The following is a 23,418-nucleotide window of genomic DNA, read 5'->3' as shown; positions in this document are numbered from 1 at the left end:
GAAATGTATATCACTGGTTACTGATATCTCCCAGTTGTTAGGGCAGTGAAAATGTCTTTATTTGTGCCTTCTGTCATTTATTACTGTAAGCTAGTTTGATCTCTGAGAGCTGACCTAGGTCATTAAAAATTATTTAAGGGTTTTTTTTTTCCCCCCTCGGAGGTGTGCTGGGAAGTAGATCGATATACCGTGTGATAAAGAACCTAACAAAATAATTTCGAAGTTTATATAAAAGAATATTTGAAAGTTGCCAAGAAAATTGAAATAGAATATCTTATGTCTATCACATTATTCAAGATACTAATTTAATATAAACAATTCGAAAGAATGTGGGAGTTGAGATGTGAGAATTTTCTGTCTTATATGTAAAAGCATATAGAACATTCATAGTACCTTTAGTAAAAATTCATTCAAATTGTATGTGGTTGGTGTTAAGAATATGGATTAGTTACCTTGCTGGTAGTTTTCACTTTGTATTATGGCTTTATTTGCCTGGTCAGTTTAAGTTTGGACTAAGAGTACGGACTGTTATTTTGTGTATCCTGCTTTGGCAAGAGAGGCTAGAGGGGTTTATGAGATCTATTGACACCAAATGAGAAACAGATTAGCTTCACTCTAGGATTACTTTGGTTTTTATCTATTGCAAGGAAAAGTTAAGATCATAGTTCTAACATCTGTCCCCCTTCTCTCTTTCCTTTCCTATTTTCCTCCCTCCCTTTCAACAAATATTCAAGTACCTACCATGTGCTAGGCATTGTTTAAGACACCAGGAATGTGCTAATGAACGAGACAAAAAATCCCTGCTCTCATAAGAGAGGTTCTAGTGGGGAAAACAGACAATAAGATAGATAATTAAAATGTTTTACATGTAAGTTCTAATCATAAAACCTGGAGGAGGGATAGAAATGAGTGTGGGGGGAGGGGAGAGAGAAAGAGAGAAGGCTTGCAATCTTAAGATAGTGTAGTCAAGGGAAGACTTCATACAAGTGACTTGTAAGGAAAAGATCTGAAGAAAGTGCGGATGTCTGCCTTGGGAATACCAAGTAAAGGGCTTGGATAGCTTGCCTGGCATGTTGAGTGAACAGCAGTGAAATCATGACTGAGTGGAATGATCCAGGAGGAGAATAGGAGATAGAACTTGGATTTTAGAGATAATTGAAGGAGAGAGATTAGATATAATGAAAATTTGTTATAAAAATGAAGAGAAATGGAGTAATAATGTTTCCCTTGGCCTCTTATTTCTTAATGTTAGCTGAACCCCTGAACCGTTTCCTTTGCTGTTGCTGCAAGGCTTGCCTTGTATTGTTGGGTGGTCCTCTTGTTCCATCAAAGGAAATGATGAGCCTGTCTGGGCAGCTTTTTGTTGCTAGATTGAAAGTCAGGAAACACCAGGCCTATTAATTGAATAGGGTCTTTTAGATTCCCTGCCACTATGTTGTTTTTCTAGTCCTGAGATTAACCAGTTTACTTTCCTCTTTCCACCTTTCAGAGTTATTTATTTGATCGCCTCTTGCATCATTTCTAGGGTTTGGATTTGTGTTTTGCAGATGTGGGCCGAGCCGGGAGATAGGAATCTATGCCATCTTGCCTAGCTCAGAAGTTCTTAGAACTGATAAATTAACATTGATTTTTTTTTATTCTATTTCATTTTCTTGAAGATGTATCCTTTGTTCCTGAACTTGAATAGCTCTGAGTAATATTTCTGAAAGTATGGTCTTACATACTTCTTGCATAAGAACCATCTAAGAGGCTTCTTATTCATGGTCCCTGGGACTCACTTCAACTCTCTGATATTTCTTATATATACGAAAGTTGGAACATCACTCCTGGAGGTTGAGCATTGATACAAGAACTTTTGTTCTTTGATCTTTCAATTAGCTGGCTAAGTGATAGTAATAGCTGAGTGGCAGGGCCATGGTTTGGAATTTAGGGTTCAGTGACTCCAAACACTGTTCTCTAAAGTGAGAAGAAAATGTTTCTCTATAGGAATTGTTATTATACAGTTAATCTATTGGGCTAAATACAGAGATTTCTTTGTTCTAGAAGTTGTTCTAAAAGTTCTCCTATGGAATAAGAAGTGCTAGCATCTTCCCCTCCTCCTTCCTTTTCTCTGTCAATACTGTATATTGTACTTTTCTTCTCTTTCACTCTCCTTTAAGAAGCCCAGGACTGGGGAGTTGGGGAATGGTGAAGAGAGAATTGTTTTTTTTTCATTCTAAGTTGTGATATTTGTGAGAAGCTTCTAAGTCCCCTGCTACTTAGAGTAAGTACTTTAAGTTGCAAAATGTGATCCTTAGTCTTTTGCTTAGGTGTGTGAGTTGGATCAAATAATAGCTATTCTTATACATTACGGTTTTCGAGTGAATAGAATCATTTAACTATTTAGAGTTTTCAAAGGAGGAATTAGTCTCACATACGGAATTTGAATATTCTAACCTCAGTGTGATTTCTTTTTTTAAACATTCTAAAATGGAATCCACTATAAAAATATGGATTCTCGGGGCTGAAAATTAGACAGAAAATTGGTTGGTTTACTCTGAAGGAGCCACTCTGGAGTAGCATTTCTTTGAATAACTGAGAACCTTTTAGTATTAATTTTGTCATTTTCCTTTATTCTTGAAACATACAGAGTTCTATTCTCTTTAAAAAACACAGTAACTGTGCCAGTGTTTTGTTCTAAATCTTCATGCTCAGATTCCATGTCCAGTCCTATAGCCTGCCAAGAAGAACTGTTAAGCCACTTTCATTCTCTGGCATGCTGTATTTTTCTCCATCAGAACATTTTCATTATGTCTAAGGTATTCTGGGTCTTTCAGGCTTCAGTTAGGTATTTTCTTAAGAGTTTGAAATTCAAGCAGAACAAGCAGCTAAATAAATTTTGCATTTTTTTCATATATCCTAGGAATTCTTTATTTGTAAATTACATGTATGCAGATATCCTTGGAAATTGATTTACAGTTAAAACACATGGTAGGTAGTGCCCATAAGAAGTCACCGTATGCATGACATGATTTGGAAGTATAAAACATGCAAATAACAAAATAAGATCACTCTAAGTTTGAAGAATACAAAGTAATGAATTGCGCTGTGCAGTTCACCAGGAAAGACTTTCCAAGGAGGAAGTGGATTTTAGGGATACAGTTGCTCCTGGGTATTTTCAGGTTGGAGACTTATATAGGATGTAACAAACAGATTGGCCTGAATACTGCTTAGAGGCTCTGTTGAAGAATTATTACACTTCTTACTTTCATTATGCTTTGCAGAGTATGTATATGTTACTATGTTTAGTGAAAAGTTGATAGATGGCCATTAAGAGAAGTTTAAAGTACCTAATTCTTTAAAGGTTGGGCATGTTTTAGTACACATGTCAGTCTTAAACATGTAAAAATCAAATGTACAAAAGTACAAATAATTTTATCAGCTGATCTACAGAATACTAGATAAACTAAAGGTACTTTAGAGGTGTCAGTTCATAAAGTCCAGAAGTGGATTTTGCGACAAGGATTCAATCAGCAAAATTCACATTGCGAGGAATTCTAAAAGACAGATTGCTGTTTTCTTCCACAGATCAATTGCAAGCAAAAAAAGAAAAAAGAAACCTGTTACAAATTTGAGATACATTAGCCACACACAGTGTGTGGATCTTACTGACTTTGATTTGGAAAACCAGTTGAGACAGTCCAGGAAATGTGACAAATTAATGTTTTTTAATTTATGAAAATATACATTTTAAGCAAATTTACTTTTTAGAGATACATATGGAAATATATACAGATGTAATGATCTAATAACGGGGGGAATTGGCTTCAAAATTAATCCATGGGGATAGATATTGTAGATGAGATTAAATTGGCCAAGAGTTGATAGTTGTTGAAGTTGATGGTTATATGGGAGCTTGTTCTTTAGCTTGTGTTTGAAAATTTTCGTTTATAAAGAGTCCAAGATAAATGAAAGAACTTGGGCCACGATCAGGACAGCTTATATTGTTTCATAAAACTAACATGTTTTACAAACATAGTCTGTATGATCTGGCCCTACCTACTTACAGTCAGTGTCAACTCTAGTGCATTCTTCCCACCTTGTTCACTGCCTGAGCTCCAGCTACATAATGTGTATATATGTCATTTCTTCCTAAAGCAGACCACAATCCCCAGTATCTTCTATGCCTTTCCACTTCCCATAACCTTCATCCAAGGCACGTTTGCCTTTTCAAGCCCTAACTTACATTAAATGTTTATACCACAGAGAAATCTTCCGGATCCCCCAATCTAAATTCATAGTTATGATCTCTTACCTCACATTTTGCCCAGTTATTTGCTTATTAACATTTGCCTTCCCCATTCAACTCTAAGCTTAATGAGCCAGGGTTCTTGTTTGTTATTGTATCCCCAGCAGCTAATATAATGCCTAGTGAAGACTAGGTGCTTAAATATTTGTTAAGTGGAGCGGGGAAGTGGAGAAGAGTGGATGGTAGGTTGAAAGCTTGGCTGAAATAATCTGCCAAAATGCACAAATCTCATTTTAATTTCAGGGATAATCTGGTTTAAGCAGTAACACAAAAGGGTTGTGTTCAACCCTCAGAGTCTTTATCAGGATGAATTGGCAGTTTAAAATTGGCTCTGGTACATTTGTTTCCTCTTACTACAAACCTCTCTAGAAAGCTGATGTAACCTGGATAGAGTGACAAACTGTTTCTTAACCCATTCTCATCTGAGTTTTATTTTACAGCTTTATTTTACAGCTAAAGCTGTAATGGGATATTTGATGCTCCACAATTTGTTGTTTTCTCCCTGTTCTTTATTTCCTCCATCTCTGTAAATTGGGAGGCAGGGGTGGTAATGTCATTGAAATTGTGGCTGAATACAGTGTCTATTCTAATGAACCTGTTGGTTTTATTTTTAGAATGGAACTTCCTTTTAGATGACTAATGAAGCCCAATATTGAAGAATCTCAGGATCTCTTTATTTCTCCTTTCCCATCCTCTTTTATGTTCATGATATGGAATTGAACTCCAAGGTTATATTTATTTAATAGTTGTCTTTTCTAATACACTTATTGTACTTTTCAGTTAGGATTACATCATTTTGTGAATACCACAATCCTGTGAGGCAGATGTTGCCGTTATTTCCAGAGGTCAGTTTACATGTCTAGGGTCATATAAATTAAAAAACGATGAGGACTTAGCTTGAACTTATCTTCCTGCCCTTTCTCTTATTTGTTTCACACTGCTTTTGAGATAGATAATGAATACGTATATATACATATGTTTTTTTATATGTGACTCTCAGTAATGTCAAGATTTTCTATTCCTGTCCCATAGTGACCCTGACTCAGCCTGAATACTGTGAATCTAGCAGCTGTATGCTCTGGATATTTGGGGAATGATTTCAATTTTACTTGACTCTTTTGGTTTTATAAGTCATCTAAAAAACCTAGAGATTTCAAAATTTAGGTGTCTCAGACTTTTTGCTCACTTGGAAGTAGCACATAACTCTCCATTTATCTACCAGTTTTTGGTTGAATATACTGCTGCGTAAACTTGCCTTTGAGAGTTAATTTACTTTTAATTTGTTAGTAGAACCTTTGTTTTCATTAAAAGAAATAACTAGAGATAGGATTGAGATCACAAAGGTGGAATTATCACCATTAAGGTCTTTCCAGTACATTCGTTGTGACTTTAATGAGATTTTTAAAAATTTCTAGATCAGGGTAAAGTATAACCCACCAGTACTGTTCTAATGGATTTACAAATTTTCCTTCCTGGGCTAGAACTGGGACTTAATTAAAGGCAGTGTTAGGTCAGGTGTTTGTGGTTCAGTGCCTGTCTTCAGTGTTACTGCTAGGTAATTCAGCTTTTGCTGAAGTTTATCTTTGAGAAAAAGGATGTAGCTACCATTGCTATCTATTGCTCTGCTGTATGGGCTGTGCTATAGGCATTGAAGATATGTTGATTATAATCTCTTTTGTTGAACTCATTGGCACCAAGTTAGCAGAAGAGGTGTAGTATTGCAAATCTTTTTCTCTGTTAACAGAACTTACATCCTTAGTGCTTTTATTTTTGCAAAATTAGTGGTAACCATCTCTGAGTTAAGTGATTCAGATCATTACCTCTTATGGTGCAGTAGAAAAGGTTTTATCAATGACACCTTTGAGGATTCCGTGTATAATTTCTAATTTGTAACAAAAATAGAAGGAACTTAGTCCCCACATTTAAGAGGTTAAATCTCCTTATATAAAAGTGCCTGTATTGACCTGTTTGTCCTGTGCTAATGAAACATTTCTCTTAACATTACCATTCAAGATGATATTAAAGAAATGACAGGTTAATTTCTTTTTTTGTTTTCTACATTGACTAACATGTATGCTGAACCCTAAATTTTCAAGTACTTCCCACTATATAGTTTCAAAGGATTTGTTAATAGAAGAGCTTTTTTAGAGGAAATGATTTTTTTGTTCAAGTAAATAAAATAAATTTTCTATATTCTTTAATCCCATAGAACATCCTAAGTTCTAGATATGTGCTAATATTCTACTGACCCTGTAAAGGGAACTATTAAAGTATAAGTTCACATAGCTAAAAAAAAAATCTAGTTATAGCTAGCAACATGAAACTTGTTCTATTCATGTGATAATAAAAAAGCAAATATTGTATCTTCCTGCATTTAGGTAACCAAAAAGCAATTTAATAGTGTGAAATTTTAATGGATTTTTATATAGCACATGCAGACAAAGTAGATTTACCAATAAAATGTTAATAAAAGCAAGGAGCAAAATATGAGTTAAAATGAATTTTCCACTCAGGCAGTAGCCCAGTATATTTAGACAAATATTTTGGTACAACCTGGAATAAAGTATATTGCAGAATAATACGTTAGAAGTCATTCTCATGTCCTGCGCACACACACAGTTAAAGCAATTATTTCACTAATTGCTAGCACAGAGTAAGCAACAATAAAGAGCTGAAAGACTAACCGTTGTTAGAATCCACATCTTTTTCTTCATTATTGACAATTATGTTAGAAACCAGTTCATCATTATGTCTCAATCTGCAACCTTAGTCATGTGTTCTTTTTTGAAATCTGTGTTTAAGCATGACGCTAATGTTAAATGAGTGTCTTGTTTTTGAACTGTAAATCAGTAATAAGTTTACATTTTGAATATTAGAGGGGAAATCCATCCATCCCTACTTCTGGCAAACCGAGTTTCTGTGAGGTTTTATTATTGTTAAGGAAAAACATGTAAGACGTGAAGCTTATTCTTGCAATGTTTTGTGGTGTTCTGCTCTGCTACTGGAGTGTAGTGACATCTTTACAGCACACCTCAGACTTGCTAGCTATACACCTCTCACCTTTGCTCATAGTTCAGCTTTCTGCGCATATTGCTGGTACTTCGAACACATGATACTTTTTGGACACTTAGGGTGGGGTTTTCCACTTTTCATTAATAAATTACAACATTGTGACAATTCTACTGAAAATTCCAGTTCTAAACTGTCATATGACAAATATATTTGTAGAATGAAGCCTGTTCATAAATTAGGGATTGCTAGTATTCCCTTAATGTACTTAATCTTTATTAGTACAAGTTTATTAGCCAATCTCCAAAAAAATATTATCCAGAGGCTTGGTTTATATTGGTATATAGAAGAATATCTGTATAGCAGACCTGTTAGTTTTGACCTTAGGAAAAGTGGAAAGGGCTGTTCCTTAATATCAAAGAAAAAAGGTATTTATTCTTCAAAGTTCTTGTGAACTGAAATGTTTTAAGTAATTTTCCTTTCCTTTTGTATTCTCAAACTTTCGAACAGATTTTAAAGTCTTCCTTCCTTCTTTTCTTCCCTCCTTCCTTTCTTCTTTCCTTCCTTCCTTCCTTCCGTTTTTTTCTTGACATCAAACAAGAAAGAAAACAAAATTCTTTTGGTTAAGGTGTGTCTGAATTCAGAGATAACAAATAGGTTTCATCTTTCCTGCCAATTTAGAGTGCTTGATGTCCTGGAACACTGTTGTGAGAAGGCTTATGAGCTAATAAGTTCAGGATCATTGGGTAAGACTGCCAGAATTCTTTGTTCACCAGGGGTGACTAAGGAGGAAGTGCTATAAATTTTTAAAGAAATCATCTTTCCCTTGCTTTGATTTTCAACATTAGGGTTTTGTTTTGGCTAACCACTGTCAGTTTTTAAACTTGTGTGTGAACAGACTGTTAAATGGGTGTTGTGTTAATTTTATTAATTACCTTTTGGCTTTAAATTGCTCCCTTAGAATTTGACTCCCCTTAATACTTTATTGATTCCTTGAAGAACTTAGGATATGAAAAGAAGCAAAGGAGCCTGTGTGGTTTCTTATACATAGGAGTGACAGGAAGAAATAGTTTGAAGGGGGTTTATTTAGGAAAAGTATAGTATGTGACTTAAGTTAGCAGTAGTAACTAAGGAAGTTAATGAAATAGCCCAGTGGTGATAGATGGGGACTTGATGTTGTGATAGCTTCTGAAATGAAATCAACTTGTAAAACCAAGAAATTTTGCAGGATAGGAAGGTGGCGAACTTTGAAGAGTAATGAAAGTTGGGAATAGAACATATGAGGACTAACTAGCTTTACCTGTTTTAGAAAAGGAAGGACATTTTTATAGTTGAGGGATGATCCAGAGGTTATACTTGAGCTTTTGAGGTTCTTTCCTGAATCTGTGATAGAACTAGACCTGCAGCCAACATTGAACCAGATAATTGTACTTAAATATATTTGTATCTTGTACTGATTCCATCAAGAGTAGGGAACTATAAAATACCTTGTGTCTAAAGAGAAGTAATAGGGTAATACTTTTATCACAATGATTGGCTTAAATGACTTACATTTGGACCATATAAAAGTTAATAAAATACCATTGCTACCCTTTGCCTTATTTATATATGATTAAGTATTAACTCAGTTCTAATCCTACTGTGGTTAGGTTTGTTCTCTTCTATTATTGACAACATAACACCCTATCAGTGGGCTATTTTTAAAGTTCACTTGTAGTCACTTTTCGGAGTGAGTATGTATATCCTGAGTGGAGGTGGGGATAAGGGCAGTATGACTGCTTCTTCGTGCTTGAAAAAGAATTTCGATTATAGAATATACCACCAGATGCCTCATACCCCAGTATTTAAGAAATTTTAAAGTGTTGCCATATTTCTTTTTGTTATTTAAAGATAAGTCAAGCATCACATTGCAGATAGAACTAAAATCCAACTTCTCCATTCCCAGAGGTAATGAAGACCCTGATTCTGAATTTATTGTATACTCTATGCATGTTTTTATACATTAACTATTTATGTATTGGTAGCTCTTATTATTGTATGTTTATTTATTTATTTATTTATTTGTTTTCATGTAGTTTTTCATTCTACATTGTTGAGATTTAGTCATGCCGATACATATAGAAAATCACATTGATAAACAGTATTCTGTTAAATTCCTTTCTACTTGTGTGTATCTAAATAGAACTTGTTTTTTAGTTTTTATATAGTTTTCCTATTCATCATTGTCTTCTGTGACATAGTCACGTTTATACAGGTAGTTCTAGTTAATATCTTTACTGTTATAAAAATTTATTAAAACAATAAATTACAGTTTATTTCCCTAGTTCAGCAGAGTAGATTAATTTCTAGCTATAACAAACTCTAGACCATTACACCTGTTTCTTCAAGCAGGTGTGTAGGTTATGTTCTCAAAAATAGAATTTCATGATGGTTGGGTATGCACATTTTTCACCTAACCATTTCCAAATTACTCTTCAAAAGTGGCAATGCCTGTTTTTATTATTACTGGCGATGGAGGAATTGATGTTTTCCAAATCTCACTGACACTGGCTTTTCCCAGTCTGGATTCGAAATGACTTTTTAATATTTCATGTATTTATTGGCTATTTGGATTCTTAGGTGAATTTTCTATTTGTTCATCTTTGATGGGAGTTGTCTTTTTTTTAACCTGTTTGTTGGAGTTCTGTTATATATTTTGATATTTAATCTTTAGTTACAGGTATCATCTAGCAACCAGTGGCTTAACTTTAACTTAATTAAACTTTCATTGTATGTTGAAAATAAGCTTAAAATTTTGGGGGGGTCTTATTTAAATCCTCCCCTGCTCTCAAGTTCCAAAGATACTCATCTTTGTTTTAAGTTTGGCTTTTCACATTCAGGCATTCTAAAATTATGCCGTTATATCATGAAGAAGGGAACTAATTTTATTAATTCTTTGTAAAGAACCAGCCATTTCAATACCATTTATTGAGTAATTCAGTATTTTCGTATTCATATGAATGCCATCTCTTTTATATATTTGATTCTAAGTTCGAGGACTCTGTATTCTGTCTCATTGGTCTTTTTGTCTTTCTAGACTACCTTAATTATCATAGCTTTACAGTAAGTCTGTAGTCTGTTGTCACATTTAGAATTTCTCCAACTTTTTTTTTCATGTAAGTTTTTTGGATCTGTTTGTCAGCTTCCAGTAAAAACCATTAGGGAATTTGAACTTCTTTGAATTTATAGATATATCTGAAAATTGCCATTTTAAAAGTAATCTCTATTTATTCATGTCTTTTGTATTTTGGGGGTTTCTTTTCTCTGAAGATCTTTTGTGTATAATATTATCATTTGTTGGTGTTGTGAATAGTTCTTTTTTAAAAAATTAGTATTTTCTACTTGTTGGCACAAACACTTAGTTTTGTATGGTGAACTTTACCTGGCAACTTTGCTGAATTCTTTATTAGCTTTAATAATTCGTGATTTCTTTTGGGTTTTCTATGTAGATAATCTTTATTCTTTATATAGTTCTTACGTTAAAGTAGAAAAGTATTTCTATCTCCTGAGAAATGAAAGCAGTTTCAGAGATTAATTTATGAAGTATCTGTATATGATCCCTGTGTCTTGTGACATACATTTGTACAAAGTCTTTGGTTTTTCTTGGCAGTAGAATTGGTCTGCATAAGGGCCTCTAGATGTTAAAAAACCCCTCACCATTATTTGGTATAAATGTTGCTGCTACTATGAATTTCACTCAGTTTATTTTTTTTTTTTTAGGAGGCGCAGGTCAGAATGGAGATGGGCTGCAGACCGAGCAGCTATTGTCAGCCGCTGGAACTGGCTTCAGGCTCATGTTTCTGACTTGGAATATCGAATTCGGCAGCAAACAGATATTTACAAACAGATACGTGCTAATAAGGTAAGGGATAAGTGTCTGGTCTTTTTCAGGCCAGCTAAAAACAGCCATTATCTCTTTTCTTCTATCCCTCAATAACTTAACTATGTCAAAGAGAATGGTTTAATATGATCTGATAATAGTGGTTTAATTTGTTTAAGAGCCCAATACTGCTTTATAGTACAGACAACATTGTTAGGATATAATGTTAAATTGAACATGTGTTTAGAACAAAACTGTTTGTATACCTGGGCTAACAGGAAACATAAGAAAATGAGACTGTATAATGTAAGCCACTGACTATATCATATTTGTGGTATTTATGGAAAAGTGGTGATGACTAAAGATTTTCATCTTGCTTTTTTACTTAGCTACATTTTGGTTTTACTGCTAAGCTTCCCTTGTTTTCTTGAGGAAAAATAAGGTTTTTCCTTAAAGATTGTTTAAGCAAAATTAGACATTAGTGATTAGGATTTTGATTTTCCTGTGTCCTATCTGCAGAGGGCTGATTCTTAATATACAGCTTTTGTCTTTGACAGTATAGTTTTTCTTCTTAAAAATCAACTTAGAAAAGAGTCCTCTGCTCTGTTTGGGTTTGAGCGAGGGATAAATGTGCATGGAAAAAAATCCATTCAACAAACAATTGAGTGCCTGCTAAACACCAAGCATTCTTCTCCTTAAGTCACAGTGGTAAATAAAAATGGTACTTTCATAAAGCTTACATTCTGGCAGGGTATTTTTTGTATTAGTTTAATGCAGTTGAGCTCCATCACTGGACAGACATATGGGTCTAGATGAAAAACCTACTGCTCCTAAAAATCAGTGTCACAGCACTTTTTTGTCCTGCCTTAGTGCTGCTCAAAGCCTTAAGAGAATTGCTGTACTGTGAACGCTATACATTAAATTAATTAGTAGGTCAAAAGTTGAAGGATAACCAATTGACAAGATGAACAAAATGATGAGAGTTTGAAGTAAAAGTTCTGCAGTCCCCATTAAGTTCTTACTCCAAAAATTCCACTGGACCGTTCTTCCCAGCTTCTTTCCGAAATGGGTCTATATGTAATTCTCCAAAAGTTCAGTAGAATGCATTATAATTGAGGGCAAAGTCCAGAGGACTTACCTTTTTAAAAACATATATATAATTTGTTCCCTTGCGATAGGGAACAATTTAAATTTTGACTAACTTCTTTAAAAATTGGCTAGAGCAAATGAGGAATTAAAACTAAAACTACTCACCAATGGTGGTTCATAAAAATCCTACTTTCAAGAAGCTCACATTCTTGCAAAGTATTTTTTGCATTAGCAAATGAGGAATTAAAACAATATTCACCAAGAGTGTTGAATATTTTGCTTTCCTTGGCCTTTCTTCACTGGAAATTGAGTGAGATTTGTAGAACATGAGTTGGAATGGTGATAAAAATAGCTGGAGGATGACTGGATATGCCTTATCCCAAGGAGAAAAACAAGTCTTGCTCTGTCAGGAATACTTCTTCAGTGTCTGTTTCTATGTTTTAATGGCCAGTAGTTAAATGGGAATTTCCATATTTGAGAGCAAGAGTCTTTTAGTAATAAGTGAGATTAGCACAATGGTAGTCATATTTGTTGCTTTATCTATTTTATATACATTCATAAATATATGTGTGTGTGTGTGTATATGCATGTTGTTAGTTCCCCATTATGAAACTGCCATATTTCGTAGACTTGAAGATGGCTATTGTTATTAGTTTATGTGTCACTAAAAAATTATTTCAGTTAAACTAGCACTATTAATTGTAAGATACATCTTGATATAAAAGATGATTGAGATATGAAAAATGTCTTAAAATTGATGAAATGCTGTGTTATCAATTCTTAGGAAACTTGGAAAATACAGAGAAGTATAAAAGAGAAAAAAAACACCTTTCAGTTTTGCTGTGAACCTAAAAGTGCTCTAAAAAAAAAAACAAAAACAAAACCCAAACTCACAATTAACACACTATGAACATTTGGACGTATTTTCTTCCGCTGTTTTTTCTCTGTGTATATAAGTGATTTCTTTAAACATAGTCATATTACATGAGGAGCCTGAACATTTTCCAATTGTTTTTGGAGAAGACATTATTTTTACTTGCTACATTCTTTTACCTTTCTTGGTTGACTGTTTTAATTATGCTCTTCATTAAAATTATACAGACATACCTCAAGAAATTGTGGGTTTGGTTCCAGACCACCACAATAAAGTGAGCTATAATCTTTTTGCTGGTGGAGGGTCTTCTTGCCTTGAATTTGTAAAAACTGCAACATTTGTAAAGTAACAGTGAAATTAGGTATGTCTATATTACAAAGCATGCCATAATAAATATCCCTACCTAAGTCACAGCATGGATACTTTTATTTTCCTGATGCATATTTCAGAGAAGCTTTTTGACAGGATGCCGCAGTTCATAGTCTCACTATAGCTGTATGAGAAGATACCCTCAATTCACTTTTGGTTCCTGCTTTATTCTTTAGCTTATAACTCAGCAGTAATAACAGTAGTTTTGGGAAACTATGAAAGTCTTAGATGCTTCTAAATATCTGGAAAATAGTTATTCTGGAATTTTGTGTAAATATTAATTATCCAAGAATTTTATTAATCAGGGCATAATGTATTAAAATACCAATAGATTTGGACTCAAAAATCTTTGATTCTAGTCCCGGCTTTGCTACCATTTAGCTATGTAACGTTGGAAAGAAAAGTTACTGAACATTTCTGAGCTTCATTTTTATGGTCTTTAAATTAAGGCATTCTAGATTTTAATACATTTTATGTGTCTGCAGTCTGAATACAATAATGTCTGTTACAAAATTTGGACAGGAAGAGAAAAAAGTAGAATGATGATAACATCAAGAAAATCCATAATTTTATTAAATATTTATACAATGTCTTTTTTAAAACAAATATATTAATTTCCTGGGGTGCCATGACAAAGTAGCACGAATTGAGTGGTAAACTTAAAACAACAGAAATTTATTTTGTCATAGTTATGGAGGCTAGAATTATGAAATCAAGGTGTAGACAGGGCCATGCTCCCTTTGGGTATTCTATGGAAGAATCCTTTATCTCTTTCTAAACTTATGGTGGTGCTGTTAATCTTTGATCTTCTGTTTATAGCTGCATCACTCCAATTTCTGCTTCTGTCTTTACATTAGCCATCTTCTCTCTGTGTGTCTATGTGCACATTTCCCTCTTACAAGGACTCCAGTGATATTGAGATTTAGGGCCCACACTAAAGGGCTTATCTTAAGTTGATTACATCTGCAAAGACCCTGTTTCCAAATAGGGTCACGTTCATAGGTTCTGGGTGACAAAAATTTGGGGGGACATTATTCCACCTGATGTAACAAATAATCAGTGGAATTTCCCCTAAAGATATATTAACATTTGGTCTTAATATGTCACTATAACAATAGCTGTCTTTGAACACTTACTATGTGCCAGGCACTGTTAAGTGTTTTACTGTTATTCTCAGATATAAAAATAAACAAATAGAGGGTCAGAGAGGTCAAGTCGTTTGTTCATGGTCATACAGCCATGAGATGAGCTGAGTGCAGAGCTGAGATTTGCGTGTCTGACTCTGTTTCTCAAGTTAGCAGTTGCTTTAAGTGCTTGACTGTTAGAGTTATTGAAACAGGAGGTTTTTAACCCCCTCTATCTTAGTAAAATGGGTTAGTGTTCTCATTGCCTATCCTGTTCCAAGGTTTTCCAGAGTTGCCTGGGTTGTGCAGGCCTTTCATGAGATGAATTTAGGTTTGGCAGTCAACTGTAGAGAAATAATTGTCGTTGAATGGAAATTGGAGGGTAAGGCTTTCCTTTTCTTTTTAAGGATTTAATTTCTTGCATATTAACTTTAATTTTCTTAAAGTGATGTATTCCAAAAAAGAAAGTATTTGAGAACTACTGCTAGGTGATTGTCAGTTTCTGTTTTTGGCAAAAGTTTGATATTAATCTTCCAGGCTAATTAATTGAGTCTTTAGAGTCTCTTTTTTGGGAATCATAATTCCTCTTGCTCTTTGGAGAAGGGATATGTAGTTTCTAGGAGCTCCTCTGTACTCTTCTCTATATCATTGTGATATTTTCACAATATTTTGATATTTTCAAAATTTCATATTCAGTCAGCTTTAAAAAAAAATGCTCCCATGCCTTAGAATGAGAAAGGAAAACTTTTTTTGAGTGTGTACTATTATATACAGGTATATTCATGTATGTTGTTTAATGTACAGAGCAAATCTGACAACTTACAGGCTTATAGGAAGCCTAACTAAATTTGTATTCAGGGTTATTAATCTGACTTCAAAGCATTTTCTGTCTAACACACTGCTGTTTTATCCTTTTCATCATTTCTCAAGGATATTTATTGAAATTTCACGGCTGGTAAGTAAAACTTGAGTGAGGAAGCACAAGGAACCAAGCAAGTTCTGTTACTAACGGATACTTCTGTCTCTTAACACAGTCTTCAACATATAAAACATTATATCCCCTTCTTAAAATCCGTATTTTTGATCTCTTCTTTTGACTGATTTGTGAAATTACACAGCAGTTGCTGAATAAGGTTGGAAATATTAGGAATGAGAAATGAAAGAGCATTGGAGCTTCTGGATGGAAAAGGAGCTAAATGATATAGCAGCAGCCTAGAACATTTTGTCTTTAAAATTAATATAGAGTTGAAATTCCCATCTCAATAGAGTTATAAGGCATTGTGGACAGCTATGCCTTCTCTAGGTAACGCAGGATGGTTCTTGATAAACTGGTCTGTAGTCAGGTCACTGACTTATCTAAGATGAGTAGGGAGGATTGACCTACTCAAAGTAAAATTTGAGAGGTGAGTATGTGAAATTGCATCTTAATTTTATATTGCAAGTGATTTTTTTTTTTTTTTTATCTTGGACTCCTTACATTATCTGAAATTGGTAAAGGCTAAGCAGTAAACCCATGTGTACAATTTGGTTTTTTCTTTACTTTCCTTTTTGCTTGCTTGTTTTTGCCCTGTTATAATCAAGCTTAGCATAATTCCTTCTATCTTTTCTTCCTTTTTCAGGTTTGGTTAAATATTTTTCCTTTTTTATGACTTATGTAGGAGAGTTTTGTGTTTCTACAGAGGAATAATTTAATAAGGATGTTATTACTGCGTGCAACTGTGACCCATTCCCAATTTCTTCAGTCCCTGTGTGGGTATTCTCTAGGCCTGGGCACTCAGGCATAATCCTGAGTATGACTTGGGAAGTGGTAATGAAGGATGGGAAGACTCTCCTGGCCTTTTTACATTGGCCTCTGCCAGTTGCTGTCTATTTTAGAGTACAATAGCCCTGAGGTTATCATCACTCAAGGCTGATGCTACAAGGATGCAGAATTGACTCAGTGTAAACCCAGAATGCTGGAGAAACCCAGCTCTATAACAGGTGTGAAATGGAACTTTCTGAAGGTTTCATTGCTAATAATAACCTTTGCTTTCATGGCTGTTAACTATATTAAGTATATTTTATGAAATTTTAAGTAATCCTGTAGATTTCTGTATATAAAGTTTTACTTTCATCAGCCTCTACTTAGGCTCTACCTCTTTTTTCCTCTCACATCTTCTTCTTTAAACTTCTATTATACCACTGTCATTGTAATACTTTGCCTGCCTACCTGTTCAAGGTAGATGAAGGTAAGCTCCTTACGATTGGATATATTTTACGTATTTCCACTTAAGGTTTCACACCACCCAGCATATGGCAGACACTCATTAAATGTCACCTGAATGAGTGAACTTTAGTTATATGGGTGCTTTTTATTTGCTCCTCTTGTTTTTAGTTTCTTTCATACTTTTTGGTATGAGGTACAGTATAAAGGATCTAATGGTTGGTTTTATATGCTATAGTGAACTAACATTTTGGAGAGCTGGAGGAACAGTGTGTAGATGGATGTTAGCTCCATCAGTGTAGCACTTGAGCACATATTTACAAAAACAGATTTGATTAAATCTAATGGGCATTGAAAAGTCCTCTGAGCAGATCAGTGGGAGCTCCATTCTTGTTGCAGAGGCCAAGAAACCTTGGCAGAGTCTGACTCCCTTCCCTCACATCCCAAGATGCATATTTGCATGGCTGATTGATTCTGTCTTTAAATACATATATCCAGAGTCCAGTCACTTTCGTCCAAGAAACTGAATTTTCGGCTGCTTTGTTTACCACTCACTAGTCTTCATGTCAGCACAGTAGCTAAATTGATCCTTTTAAACCATAAGTCAGATCATTTCCTCCTGCTTGAAACTCTTCAGTGAGTTCCCATCTGAGAGTAAGCTGAAATACTTGAGTTACAAAGCCGTGCAAGATTACCCCCACCCACCTCTTCTCACTTCAGCTCCTACCATGAACTGCACTCATTCATTTTACTCCAGTCGTGCTGAATTCCTTACAGTTCTGAAAATCATCAAGCTGGTTTCAAGATTGAAATTTTTGCATTAGCTCCTCCCCTAAGTTTGCCCAAAGTTTGTCCCCACATTTCTTTCAAATATTTGATTGACTATCATCTCAGTGCTGTTTACCCTACCCTAACTGCCTAATATGAAATCGTGCTTGCTCCCACTTCCTAATCCACTCACAGTACTTAATTTTTTTCTTTAACATTTAACACCTAATGTATGTACTACATAAAATTTACTTATCGTATTGTTTATGCCCCAGTGTTAGAATGTAAGCACTTTGAGGGATGGGTTTAGGCTGGAGCAGGGTGAGAGGGGGAGGAGTTTGGGGGAAGGATGTCTCTCCTTTCCTGTATCTCAGCATCTAAAAACTGTCGATGAATGGATTGAATGGATAAAATACGGCTTGATTTGAATGAACAAAAGGAAGAATGAGAGTAGTTAGACCCAGCCTTTAGCCCTGGTTCTGCCATGGATTGGCCTATTGACATGACGTTTGACATGCATCATCTCTGGTTTATAAAATGATGGAGTGTAAATGGTCTGTACCAAATCTTCTAAAAGCTTTCTTAGGTGAGTGTCTTTGTAGTCTCTGAGAGGTGTTTTTTAGAAATTACTTAGTAATTTAAGGGAAAATTTTTTTCTCTTTGGAAACATTGGCTGTTGTATCTTGATTTCTTTAAAAAAATTGAGGGAGTAACTTTATACCTAAAAGTTAAATTTATTTAGGTTCCTTGCTATACTTAATATAAACTTAATGTTTTTTTTTTTTGTTCAAGCAAAAACAAATTTTAACATAAAGACTCAAAAAACACAATTGTGCATTTCCTTTGTGTATGATTCTGCTAGGGAGTATAGGAGATACAAGTATATTTGTGTTTTGTCTCAGTCTTCAAGGAGCTTACCATTAGTTAACATTTAAACAGCAAATTGAGGCAACAGTAAATTAAGTAAATAATTTGGCCTGAAGTTCTTCTCTTCAAATAAGATTTAAATACCCAGAATGTAAGACACAGGCATGATGCTTTAGAAGTTTGGCAATGTGGATAAAAGCAAGTAAGGGCTCACTTAATCAGGGGCATTTTCTGGAAGGAGGTGGGACTTGGATTTAACAAGTTCTTTGAAAGGATGAATGACATTTGGATAAATATAAGAAAAGGACAGAATTAGTATGAACAAAGACCAGGTCATATTTTAACCTTGAATTGCATTTATTTACATACTACTTTGTGATAATCCCCAACCTCTCAACAGCAACAGTAACTTCATATACAAATAGTTTTTACTTTTAAATGGTAAAGTTCGTGAGGTCTGCTTAATACTTCTGATTGAGACAAGGAAATATTTGACAGCAGTTCTTTTAACCAGGGAAACCTCATTCTGAAGGCTAGACCAAGTGTTTTTTGCCCAATTATGACCTTTCCCTCTTTTCTGAGAAGTATCCACTTTATTTTCTACATAGGGTAGGTATGGTCTTATTCCAGAACAGATAAGTGTTGTTTCTTTTACATTCAGGGAAAAAAGGATATTTTCCATTTTCTTTCTTTTTTAACTGAGGTAAAATTTCATTGTCTTTCTTAATGCCCCTCACCCAACCCTTTTCATCTCTTTGCACCCCCTATTTCATAGAGATTTTTGAGTTAGAAAGAACCCCAGGGATGGATCATCTGGTTCATTGGCTCACGAGAGCCTATATCATAATGGCCTAGAGAGCTCAAATTGATACAGTTGAAATCTCTAGGCCCTAAAATCTACATTTTAGGATGTTTTCTGGGAGTTTGCAGTTCCAACCTTGCATTAGGACTTACCAGAGGAGCTATTTAAAAACCTAGACGACTCCTCCCTTCCCCCCAGAGATTCTGAGTAGACTTGATGTTGGACCTGGACAAGTATAGTTTGATAAGTTTCCCCAGGTGATTATAATACAATATTTCTGCTGAAAGCATCTTATCCATCAAATCTCCTTATTTTCTAGACCAGAGAAAGAGATCAAAGACCCAAAACCCTGGTCACTTGCATCCCATCTTTCTGTTGCACAATGTGGTAACCCGATTTTGGTCACCCTTACTTGAATTCTTGGGGGGATTCATGTGTATGGTTTTTTGTTTTCATTTGTTTTTATAGTAAGCTAATTTCTATCTTTAGCCAGCCGGGCCCATGCTGACTATGGAGAGGATTTATGGAGTCATGTAAATTTCTTTTTACATTGTTTTGTTTCCTGGGATTCAGATATGTGAGATCTGAATTTGAATTGTCCAGCAGGAAACTAATCTGGAGTAATATTTATACTTAAGAGAAGCAAGTGGCTTTGGAACAGTTTTTTAAAATAGTTCTTGGTTTCTAATATATCGTAGGGACTGTTCCACCTTTGTTTCACCCTTTAATTTTGGTTGCTCATTTGTTTTAGCTCATCATTTGTAATTGTAGCGCTTCCAGTTTGGTAATCCTTAAACCACATTTTGTGACCAAGTTAACTAAAAAGATTGTACTGCCGCCATTAATATAGTCTAGACTAGTTGACAATATAGTATAAAATACTATACTCTGGTAAAGATTCCAGATGTAGGTGATAGGAATATAAGATGCTAAATGGTTACAAGCCATGGAGGTCACAGCATTCAAGTGGAAGAAAGGAGAAGCTTGGGTCTCAGTCTTAGGCCTTTACTCATGGCTACTCCTGGGCTTTTTGTTGAAATAACTCTTGGGAAAGCATAGGATGAGGAACAGGCCTATGGTAAACAAGTCCCCTGCCCCTAACTCTTTTGGTGTTAACTCCTAAATTAAATTTGTAACTTTTAATACCATTCACTTGTGTTGTTTTTCTCTGTCTCGTAGGGGTTGATAGTTCTTGGGGAGGCACCTCCACCAGAGCATACAACAGACTTATTTCTTCCACTTAGTTCCGAGGTGAAGACAGATCATGGGAATGATAAACTGGTGAGTATAAACACAGAAAAGGGGGAGTGACAGTTTATGGTGTAGTGTCGGCACACAGTTTATTCTCTATAACAAGCACCCTTGCATTGGCTGAGGAAGAGTACTGTATTCCCTTTTATCACTTCCGGCATTTTAAGATCTGAATTCATAAATAGGGCAGTACAGGGCCTTTTCTGCAGCTGTGTAGCTGGACTTAAGAATTCAAAAGCAGCTCCTGACTCCCAAAACAACACAGACAGCATTGTGGCATTATAGAGTATTACTGGGAATCAGGAGAATGCATGGCTCTGGCACCTTTGACAAGTAAGGTAATTTTTCAGAACGACTATAAAATGAAAAGGTTAGACTAGAGGTTTAACTCAAAGATGTTGAAAATGCTCTCTGTGAGCTGCCCCCTTGAATCCTATAATGAGGATAGAGGTGTCATTTTCTGTAATCATCTGGTTCCTTAGAACCTAGCTCAGACCTCCCTCTTCCATGATTCCTTCCCTTTTCTTGTTTTTCTCAACACCAAGATTATTTTCCTTTTCTTTGTTTCACTTTTTTACTTTCCCCAGAAAGTCACTGGCTTTTATGAATATTATTAGTATTTCTTGATTCAAGTCATTTGTTAAAAATTCCAAAGTCCTATTTCAATTGTTTGAGAGGCTAGTGAGCCTGGCTCTTTAAATTGTGGGTTAAACCAGCTAGTCTCCTTGCATCTGCAAATCAGCAAAGCTTGTTATCCTTTATCATTATCATTGTTAGCAGGAACTCATGATACGGTAGAAACTAACTTTCCTAATGAGAGCTTAAAGAAAGCCAGCTGCTGATGCTAGGGATAAATGTGAAGACATTAAGAAATTGGTGGTTCTTAACTGAAAAGTAGTTTTAAATAAATTAAAGAGCAGAATGCCAAAATTTGCCACTATTCAGTTTATAATGTGAGTTCGTTAAATGCTTTCTACAGAATTTTTGTAAGACATTTGTGAAACTGCTTTGGTGATTGCTGTAAGCCAGGATAAATTTTATTACAAGTAAGAGAGGAAAACATGGGTAAGTTGGGGGAGGTCAGCTGGTGCTGGTGATATGATAATTACAGGAAACATGAGAGTTGAAGTATATGTGATTGGGAGTAAGTTTTGTATAGACGTATATTTGTGTACAGTATTTAGGGATTCCAAAATTTTTTTGGGTCATCTCTTATAGTCATATTTTCTCTCATTTCAGCACTTGTGAAGGATAGGATATAATAGTCTCATTGCGTTATTGATTCTCATTATATTTATACATATATTCATACATAATTACTTGTGTGTGTGCGCGTGCGCGCGCACGCTTTGCTTAGGGACTTGCCCCTTTCCCTACCCACCATGCACTTGCGTGTACATGACCCATATTAGATTTTAAGATTCTTGAAGATCGGCCATCTTTCTCATTCCTCATTGTGTTTGCCATAGTAGTTTCTACATTGTACAATAGAGACTCCTTTTTGATTTATAAAAAAAGTATTATTATTTTGATAAGTAATAATTATGAAAACAAGTATACACTGTCATTATATATCTTCAAGGAGAAGTTAACTATTCCCTTTCTCATGAATTTTACATCTTTCTGAAAATTCTTCAAAAAGCGTCTTACTCTCTAAAGGAAACAAGCAGGCAGAAGGCAGTACACTTCCATTGTTTATTGCATTGATGGGTGCACTGCAAAAGCATCCTTCCTCAAAAGACAATAAGCGACTTAAAGGTACTTCATCATTTTTAAAATGTCAAATATTTGCAGTGCTGTGCCTAATACGTCAGTTGCCAGGCAAAGTTTTTCATTGTAGGAGGGCACTATTTAATTTTGCCTTTTTGTTATTGAGCTTGTTTTTTGGAAAGTGATTTATACTTTGTCTTATCAGTTTTGCTTTAAAAAATCTTAGGTCACACTTGACAGGGGCAGTTGTAAATTTTCATACTCAAATTTAACTACCTTATTCTCCATTTTGTTTATTTTTTTCCAAAATAAAAGTACTTATTGGCCTTTTTTGCCTTCTCTCCCCCCAAATTTAAAGACTTTTGGTTCAAAAATAATTATATCAGAGGTATTTTTTGTTTTATGGTGTTACATTTATTTATTTTTATTTCTGAAATTTAACTGGGATTAAATAAAAGAACCAGGATTTTTTAAACTGTCAAAATACAGTTTCAAGAAGTTAGGCGTAATTCTCAACGACATATATAGTGATTAAGATGGGAATCAGGATCTTGGCAGAATTAGTAACAGTACCTTGATACCAGATAATTTGTATATGTGGTCATTGAAAGGAAGAGTGTTGGAATAAGATTACTCAGTAGCATGTAAACCTTATTAATATCCTATGGAATAATAAAGCCATAACCTTTGGAATTAGGTTTTCAATTAGGCACAAATCAATTTTAGTTTGTTAATGTTCTGAAAATAAACATTCAACTTAAGGTATCTGGGCTCTAATCAATTATAAATAGTAAGTAAAACAAAGTTAAATAATTTATGGAGAGTCATATAACCTTTAGGTGGGCTTGTTAGATAATGTTCCTGTGTTACACTGAAAGGACACGTAACCAACTCTTTGCCTTATTTCTAAATTGAATGACTTTTTTTTTTTTTAACAAAATCTGTGTGTGTGTGTGTGTGTGTGTGTGTGTGTATATATATATATACACACACACACACACACACACAGATAAATATATATATATATTTGCTTTGGTTATAAGCACAGTATAGATATGGCTGAAACTAAGTTTTCTAAAGGGGCCCAACGTGTGATCAAAAACACTGAATGCATGGGTGAACCTTTTTTTGAGCCATGGAGGCACAAGCAAGGAATATTTCCTGCGATGGGGAGGTGTGTTCTGTTTTTTACACCACAGAAGTTG

At 34.8% G+C, this 23,418-nt stretch overlaps 1 protein-coding gene across 7 annotated transcripts in view; it reads left to right on the top strand.

Annotated features, from left to right (window-relative positions):
• KANSL1 (KAT8 regulatory NSL complex subunit 1) overlaps window positions 1-23,418 on the top strand; it is a 159,716-nt gene that overhangs the window by 94,353 nt on the left and 41,945 nt on the right. For 6 of the 7 annotated variants that reach the window (XM_039846823.1, XM_039846824.1, XM_039846829.1 and 3 more), the window contains 2 exons: window positions 11,057-11,198; window positions 20,432-20,533. In XM_039846823.1, the coding sequence (XP_039702757.1) occupies window positions 11,057-11,198; window positions 20,432-20,533 (244 nt within the window). The remainder of the gene's footprint in view (window positions 1-11,056; window positions 11,199-20,431; window positions 20,534-23,418) is intronic. The other variant, XM_039846828.1, reaches the window with a different exon arrangement.

The sequence above is a fragment of the Pteropus medius genome, unplaced genomic scaffold (assembly GCF_902729225.1).
Source record: "Pteropus medius unplaced genomic scaffold, Ma_sr-lr_union100, whole genome shotgun sequence".
NCBI lineage: Eukaryota > Metazoa > Chordata > Mammalia > Chiroptera > Pteropodidae > Pteropus > Pteropus medius.
This window is presented reverse-complemented; position numbering and strand designations above follow the sequence as displayed.